Here is a 7938-nt window from a genome sequence, read left to right on the forward strand (position 1 = left end):
TTTGCACGTTGCAGCAGCACTGTGTACAGACTCATTAAAAAAAGCAAGCAGACACACAAACAACAGTGAATATTAAAAAAAAATAAAATTAAAAAAAATTGAGAAAGTTAAGGGAGTACCAAACTTTTAACAGCTTTCCAGACAGAGATCCAGTGGGTTTATCTGCGACACAAGGCTGATGAGTTATATAGTCCGATAGAACGAGGCAGGAAAGATCTCCTGTAGCGGTTGGTGGCAGCGAAGTTCCCTTAGCCTCTTAGAAAAGACATTCAGCTGTTCGTCAAGCGCAGGATGAAGAGGGTGCTGAGGATTATCCATGATGGATACGAGTTTGTTCAAGGTCCTCCTCTCCATCACTGCTTCAAAAGTTTTCTATATTTATCAGTTATTATTTCTTTCAACATGTTGTCTTTCCTAATGCTGTAGATCTTTACTATCACTGCTAAAGAAACGTCTTTCCTTTGCTTCATACAGTATCAACAAATGAATAAATGAAGGTTGAACTCTTACCTGAGTCTCAGCGTTTCATCCGTGAACAGCAGCGTTCAGAAATCAGCAGAGAACTTAAGCGTGGAGCCCAGAGATCCCAGGAATTACAGTAATCCACTTTGTGGCTCTCAGAGCTTCACCTGAGCAGGTGATTCCTTCAGCGTCTGACGCAGCAGCAGAGATTATTTATAGCTGTGAGGTCACCGTGCTGCAGGGAACAGAACGCAGAATCCTCCAGACTGCAGAGAACAGAGAATCTAAAACGGTCTTTTTATGAACCAGAAACATTCATCCATCCAATTGTAAGAGAATATTTTTGATTCTAATTCCATTTTCTTAAAATTATCTCCATAGTTGTTTATCCTCAAAGTGCTTTAACATTTTACATTCAAAGCATTAAATATTGGTGCAGAGCCCACAGCAGAATCAGCTGATTCACGTTGATTACATCCTTTCAGCAGCGCGAGGCTGTTTCTTCAGAATAAGATGGAGTTTCGTTAATTACATCGAATGTTGAAGAGTTACCATAACCAAAAGAATGTAAACACTGAAGCTAAAGCTCCGATGTTAAAGCTAATTCATTGTTTCAGAAGTTATGTCTGTGAGCGGAAGTTCAGTCTCAGTTTCTGAGTGGAATAAAGCTCTCGCTAGTTTTACTTTGCTTTTGGTTTTACTTCTCCAGATAATATTTAGATAATAATTAACTACACTTTGCTATATTTATGACAAGCGCAAATCAGCGATCTTGGACGTCACGAATATTCGTACTCTGATATTTGGGTGAAGATCATGAGTATTAGAGTGCCCGGATACTTGTTAGAGCTTTAATTTGAACAGACTGTTGGAGCGTCATGTATGTAAAGAGAGAATAGCAGGAGCCCTAGAATAGAGCCTTGTGGGACACCAGTAGATAGAGGAGAAGATAACAACAGATCTATTTGACAGATATGATTCTATCTTACTGGAAATGTTTAATTTAATTTGTTTAATTTGGTTGATCACTTTTGATGATTTATGTTTTCAAATGCATTTTACAGGTGGAGAAACATCTCATGCGGTTCTTCAAGACCAGTTTCAGCTGAAGACCAGTTTCAGCTGAAGACCAGTTTCAGCTGAAGACCAGTTTCAGCTATAGACCAGTTTCACCTATAGACCAGTTTCAGCTGAAGACCAGTTTCAGCTATAGATCAGTTTCACCTATAGACCAGTTTCAGCTATAGACCAGTTTCAGCTGAAGACCAGTTTCACCTATAGACCAGTTCCAGCTATAGACCAGTTTCAGCTAGAGACCAGTTTCACCTATAGATCAGTTTCACCTATAGACCAGTTTCAGCTGAAGACCAGTTTCAGCTGAAGACCGGTTTCAGCTGAAGATCAGTTTCACCTATAGACCAGTTTCAGCTGAAGACCAGTTTCAGCTGGAGACCAGCTCTGAGGTTAATGTGAGTCCTAAGTGTCTTCAGGCTCTAGACCTGGTCAGTCTGATAATCCTGATCTGGATTAGGCAGTCAGATACGAGCTAATCTGCAGACAGGAATAGAAACTGAATGGATCTTCTGGTGACACGTTAAGGATCAGGAGCTTTACTGCTTTTACAGGGAAAAAAAAAATTACATTTTCATACTTCTGGAAGTTTGTTTTATTGATCATCCTTTGATGTGACTTTCTGAAAAATTCACCTGAAAGAAAACATCTGAGGAAGACGAGAGATTGAAAACTCACAGAGACACAAATACACGTACATTTATACATAAACACAAATACACAACATGTTCCTACAGGTTTTCATGAACGTTGAAGTTAAATTAAATATTCAGGTTGGTGTTTTGGATTATTGCTTTTAAGAAGAGGTTCTCCCTCTGCAACTGTTGGTTTCTGAAGCTTAGCTCTGTGATTTGATCCCTCAGAAGCTCCGCCTCTTCCTGCACCATCATCACCAGGTGAGTTTTCATCAAATCCTGGACAGAGAAACAGAACAGTGAAGCAGTTATTTTTTCTTCTGAATAATAAGATTTCAGGTTTAGTCATAATCAGAGTCAGGTAGACTCTGGAACTCAAAGAGAAACCGTTCTAGATTTCTGACCTACATAGAAACAGACTCCTCCTCTAATAGATGTTAATGTGGAACCATCAACACATACTCGTTAGCAGGACGCTAAACTCTGCTTCATTAAAGATCTCACTGTCTCCATTATCAGAAATGTATATGGTGGAAATGATGATGATGAAGATGATGAAGACTTGTTTGATTCATCTCCACATAGACAACATTAGAATATTCAAACCTGGACCTGAAACAGGCAGAAACAACATTTTCTAGATCACTGACCAGGAAAAGGGACAGGTCAAACAATCAGCTGATTACTAGATGAAGGAATCGTCTGAGGAAGACTCCCGACTAGAAGTCCAACCGTGTGAATCTTCATCGTTCTGTTTGTCAGACTGAGGAGAAACAAAGAGGACGGACTCACCACGGTCTGATTGATCTTATGGTCCAGGGGTAGCAGACTGTCCCTGAAGACACTGCAGAAGGATCAATCACAGCTGATCAATCACAGCTGATCAATAACAGCCGATCAATCATCGCTGATCAATCACAGCTGATCCATGACAGCTGATCAATCACAGCTGATCAATCACAGCTGATCAATCACAGCTGATCAATCACAGCTGATCCATGACAGCTGATCAATCACAGCTGGTCAATCACAGCTGATCAATCACAGCTGATCCACGACAGCTGATCAATCACAGCTGATCAATCACAGCTGGTCAATCACAGCTGATCAATCACAGCTGATCCATGACAGCTGATCAATCACAGCTGATCAGGTGAACTGTTTCCTGTTACCTGCAGCAGAATGAGCACAGTGACCTCATGGTGGCACCGGAGCTCCGCCCCATGGGAGGGTCTTCATCAGGAGATGATAGGTAACAGCTGTGATTGGCTGCTGGAGGCAGAGAGAGTCTGGACCTGCCAGTGGGCGGGGCTGAAGGCACAGCAAAAGGGTGTGGTTTGCTGGATGGAGGCGGAGTCTTCCGGACACACCAGGTGATGGTAGACGGCGTTTGAGACCTCTGAGTTCGCTCTGGACTCAGGTCACAGACCAATCTCAGGGCACTCGGCCAGGAACCTCTGACCCCTGACCTCTGACCTTTACCCTTCAGGCCTTCTGTTGATGGTTGCCTAGCAACAAGCTTTTGGGCCCTCAGAGGCAAAGGCGGGGTTGAGGGAGGACGTCGCCACAAACAAGATTTAGGGGTGGAGTCAGAGACTGAGGAAGATGGTGGTTGTTGTCCTGAGATCTTCTTCTTTTGTCTGAAAAACATCGTCCACTCAGCTGCCAATCAAAAAGATTGTCCAATCAGAGCTCAAGATCCTGAAGGTCACGTTGATGGATCACAGCAGAGACAAGCCGTGACCGTCCACTCCTCTCCAGACTGTGGGTCCAGAGTTAGAGTCACGGGGGTTTGATTCCCTCTGATCTAAAGATGTTTAAAGATGGTTCTGGTAGTTTGAAACCGTCTTGTTAGGAGGTCCAATTCCTTCTGATCTCCAGACGTTTAAAGATGGTTCTGGTAGTTTGAAACCGTCCTGTTAGGAGGTCCAATTCCCTCTGATCTCCAGACGGTCAAAGATGGTTCTGGTAGTTTGAAACTGTCCTGTTAGGAGGTCCAGATGTTGACATGAAACTCTGGCCAAGTCCTTGAGACAGAAGCTCATTCCAGCTGCTGCCCACTGAGCAGATCAACCAATAGGAGAGCTGTATTGTCCTCAGCTTCAGCCCACCTTAACAGATGGACCAATAGGAGCTTCAGCTTCCGTCCTCTCTCAGACAAACCTCCGTTTGTTCTCTGTTGGTTACACTGAGAAGCTTTGTTCTCCTCGCTGTAGACTCGATTCAGCTGCAGTCACAACCGTTGTTTCAAGCTTCACCTGCGGCAGGAATACCTGGACTCAATACTCAAATACAAAGTATACAGTACTCCAAAGTATACAGTACTCCAAAGTATAAAGTAGTCCAAAGTATTAAGTACTCCAAAGTATTAAGTACTCCAAAGTATACAGTACTCCAAAGTATACAGTACTCCAAAGTATAAAGTATTCCAAAGTATACAGTACTCCAAAGTATAAAGTATTCCAAAGTATACAGTACTCCAAAGTATAAAGTACTCCAAAGTATGAAGCGTTATTCTCAAAATGTTTTAGGTCATTCTGTCATCATTGAATAAACAGATTCGTCTTTGTTTCTTTCTGACATCAAGTGAGAAAATACCCACAAAAGTTCCCATCAGTCAATATGAGCTGCACTGTGGTGTAGTGGTCAGCACTCTCACCTCACTGCATGCAGTCACTGGTTCAAATCCCTGCTGGGTTCACTCTGTGTGGATTCTCATGATCTCCTGGTTCCTGTTACAGTGCAGAGACATCGTCTATAGTTTCACTGGCGTGAAAGTGTGACTGTGTTACTACCAACCAGCCCAGGATGACCACACCTGTACCACACCTATCCAGTAGCTACATAGGCTCCATAATGACCATAGAATCAGCTAAACCTACTGCAGTCACATTAAAACTGAAGGCTAAATGCACAAACATTAACTGTGGATTTTAACAAATAGTGTTTGTTTATTGATGCTTTTTAAAAGTTGCAGCACAGCCGATATCATGTCAGCATAAAGTCTGTGGAGGGAAAAGGTTCAGATCAATCTGAGGTTTAGTGTTAAAGCAGTTCTAGGCAGTAATGAGGTTTTGAACCGCAGTTTGCTTTAAATTTAAAACAGAAACAATGAAAATAAAGAAAGTAGTGTTGAGATAAACAGGAGCTGTAAGAGAGAAACTTTGACCCACAGAGATCTCTGGTTTTATATTTAAGGTTTAAAACAAACAGATCTCTGGTGAAGTCGTTCCTCTATTTTCTTCAGAACGTTCCAGAAGATTCTCATTGGTCAGAACAAAGATGAGAAAACATCAACACAATCCTCCAGAGCGGAGGACCTCGAGTTCTAAACTTGAGCTGCAGTCCCAGAAGCCTTTGCTCCATGCTCCACTTTCCCTCCAGTTGAATTGTTGCTTCACCAGAGACCGACTGATCGACCAGAGAGAATGATCAATAATCCATCTGTTCATAGAACATAAATGATCCACCTGGAGAAGAGGATCTACACACAATCCTTTGGTTTGTTTATTGGGTTTATTATAAAGTTCAGGCTAAGAAGAAAGGCATGATGGGAATCAGATAAAGATAGAAAAAAAAAACAGGAAGTAAACATGGACAAAGCAGATAATTCCTTTAGGTAGCAGGAAGAGATCTCCAGTAAAACAGAGATCCTGATGAACAGGAAACAGCAGCAGCTGGAGCCGCGTGTCATTACAGATCGTTTTTAATATCTTCATCCTGAACACCATCATCATCATTATTACAGCAGGTCCAGTCCCAGCTCAGTCTGTCCGGGTCCTTTGGAAAACCTGAAGACTTTTGGTTCTGGCTGAGGGCGCCCCCTGCTGTTCAGTCTCTGTATTGAACATGTGATCTTTACTGAAGTTCCTGAATCATCAAAATGTTCCACATACTCATCTAAAGGACTGATGGTCATGTGACTGTCATGTGATGGTCAAATGACAGTCACATGATGGTCAGAAGGAGGTCAGCTGTTGTGGAGGACCTGGATCCAGGATCATGTGAAGGTAAGGTGCTGGTCCTCATCCAGACCAAAGGTGAGCTTGTGATGCTCGAAGAGCTCCGTGAGGTTTTCCAAGTAGACCTGGTGCAGACCATTGATGTCCTCTGAACTGGGACTGGGATTCTGGACCACCGGGATGGGCTTCCCCACTGTAGAACAAAACAACACGAATCAGCTGCAGTTTGGACCCGACTGGTACCTGCTGGGTTCAGGTTCTGGTTCGGTCAGAAGAACCTACCCACGGTGTGGATGGGCCTCCTGTAGGGTATCAGTCCAAAGCTGTATTGGAAGACTCCTCTAGCATGAAACAGAGGCACTGCAACTCCCATGATGCTCTGCAGCCGGTTCTGTGGACAGAGCATTAGACATCCCATAATAATTCTGTTATTGTGCCTTAAACGTTAGAGCTCGGTTTATCCTCCACAGTGATGATCCATCCCATCAGTCGATTCTACAATCACTCGGTCCACTTCATACTGACGTTACTGGATCTGATCGAGACCGTTCTCTGTAACTGTCATGAACTTCTGACTCGTGATTATAGTTTATCGCGAGCAGCGTTTCTTTAACATGATCAGCATCAGCCCCGATAGCCGTGCGACCACTGCGACACGAGAGATTTCATATCGCTCGGAAGATTAAACCAGCGTTAGGGTTCAAGCTCCTCCCCCTCATATCCATGACCTGAACGTCTCGTTTGTGATAAAAACTTCTGCTTTTCGTCCTCGGACTCCAAGAATCAGTCTCTGATGCATCTGTTCTGTCAGAATCAGGTGGTCTAACCTTAAATCTGTAGCACATGATCACATGATGTCAGAAGACACGCCTCCTTCCTTTTGGACTCTTTTAATCTCCGCCCTCTTATTGGTATGAAATGACTGAAAGAAGCTAAAGACGTTTAATCCTTCTGCTCTTTGGAGAATTGACTCAGAATTCTTCTGTTTCTCCATCAGAGCTTTGTCAGACGCAGATGTTTCTGCTGTGAGGACTGACATGGTCCAGATCCAGAAGAAACCTCAGGTGTGTAGATGTAGACTGACATGGTCGAGATCCAGAAGAAACCTTAGGTATGTAGACTGACATGGTCCAGATCCAGAAGAAACTCCTGCTGTGAGGACTGACATGATCCAGATCCACCATCTGCTGCTGCAGTTCCAGCCTTCACCAAACATGGTGGTTTCATCAGTCTGAGATCATTTCAGAGCCGTCTCCATCATTTCTGTCTACAGTTGGAGTAAGTCTGTTTCTATTCATCTTCACTGACTCTACTGCACCATATACTTTATAAAAGTCTTCTGATTTCAGCTGGAAGCTCCGAGTCCCTGCTCTTTATGGTGCCGCTGCTGGATCCGTCTGAATCTGACGGTCACTGTGATCCATCGGGGGTTCAGATCCATCTTCAGACTTTAACCGTTTATGGTTTGTTTGTGGTTCCTGGTGTTTTCATGTCTGTTAACTCTAGAGCTTCAAACAGTTTTTAGCTCATAAAGAACTGGAACTCGTCTGGTTTGCTGCATTTCAACACTCATCTCCATAAAGTGACCTTCATCTTTCTGTGTCTCATCGCTCTTTTTAAATCCTCCTTCATGAAAACTCCCTGAACCCTCAGCTGAGAAACTCTATCAATCAATCAATCGATCGATCAGACATTAAGCTTGAGAACTTCCCTGAAGTTGTCTCTGCACGGTGGCGCAGTGGTTAGCGCTCTTGCCTCACAGCGAGAAGGCCCCGGTTCGACTCCCGGCTGGGACCTTTCTGTGTGGA

The 7938-nt window shown here is 43.4% G+C and overlaps 3 protein-coding genes across 3 annotated transcripts in view; all 3 read right to left on the reverse strand.

Moving 5' to 3' along the window:
* Positions 1 to 597, reverse strand: part of LOC118600246 (retinal guanylyl cyclase 2-like) — a gene marked incomplete at its 3' end in the record, with an annotated part of 32169 nt that extends 31572 nt beyond the window's left edge. The window contains 1 exon segment of the mRNA XM_036217395.1: positions 511 to 597.
* A 1524-nt stretch (positions 598 to 2121) lies between these two features.
* Positions 2122 to 4314, reverse strand: LOC118600244. Its single transcript, XM_036217389.1, has 3 exons — positions 3341 to 4314; positions 2961 to 3012; positions 2122 to 2447 (listed from the first exon to the last, which is right to left on the reverse strand). Exons 1-3 carry the CDS (start codon positions 3817 to 3819, stop codon positions 2295 to 2297), a joined length of 684 nt encoding a protein of 227 aa, XP_036073282.1. The 5' UTR covers positions 3820 to 4314; the 3' UTR covers positions 2122 to 2294.
* A 1351-nt stretch (positions 4315 to 5665) lies between these two features.
* LOC112158981 (2-acylglycerol O-acyltransferase 2-A-like) lies at positions 5666 to 7460 on the reverse strand. The gene is made up of 2 exons (XM_024292720.2): positions 6413 to 7460; positions 5666 to 6323 (listed from the first exon to the last, which is right to left on the reverse strand). The coding sequence occupies exons 1-2, from the start codon at positions 6546 to 6548 to the stop codon at positions 6169 to 6171; spliced, it is 291 nt and encodes a 96-aa protein (XP_024148488.1). The 5' UTR covers positions 6549 to 7460; the 3' UTR covers positions 5666 to 6168.
* Positions 7461 to 7938: the final 478 nt, after the last annotated feature.

This window comes from Oryzias melastigma, linkage group LG20, assembly GCF_002922805.2.
Source record: "Oryzias melastigma strain HK-1 linkage group LG20, ASM292280v2, whole genome shotgun sequence".
Taxonomy (NCBI): domain Eukaryota; kingdom Metazoa; phylum Chordata; class Actinopteri; order Beloniformes; family Adrianichthyidae; genus Oryzias; species Oryzias melastigma.

Excerpts from the sequence above, each read along its gene's own strand:
- LOC118600244 (XM_036217389.1), bottom strand. The coding sequence starts at position 3,819 with ATGTTTTTCAGACAAAAGAAGAAGATCTCAGGACAACAACCACCATCT. Across the intron at positions 3,013-3,340 it reads CTGTGCTCATTCTGCTGCAG|TGTCTTCAGGGACAGTCTGC; the intron begins GTAACAGGAAAC and ends ATCCTTCTGCAG. Across the intron at positions 2,448-2,960 it reads ATAAGATCAATCAGACCGTG|GATTTGATGAAAACTCACCT; the intron begins GTGAGTCCGTCC and ends TTCTCTGTCCAG.
- LOC112158981 (XM_024292720.2), bottom strand. The coding sequence starts at position 6,548 with ATGGGATGTCTAATGCTCTGTCCACAGAACCGGCTGCAGAGCATCATG. Across the intron at positions 6,324-6,412 it reads GAGGCCCATCCACACCGTGG|TGGGGAAGCCCATCCCGGTG; the intron begins GTAGGTTCTTCT and ends TTTGTTCTACAG.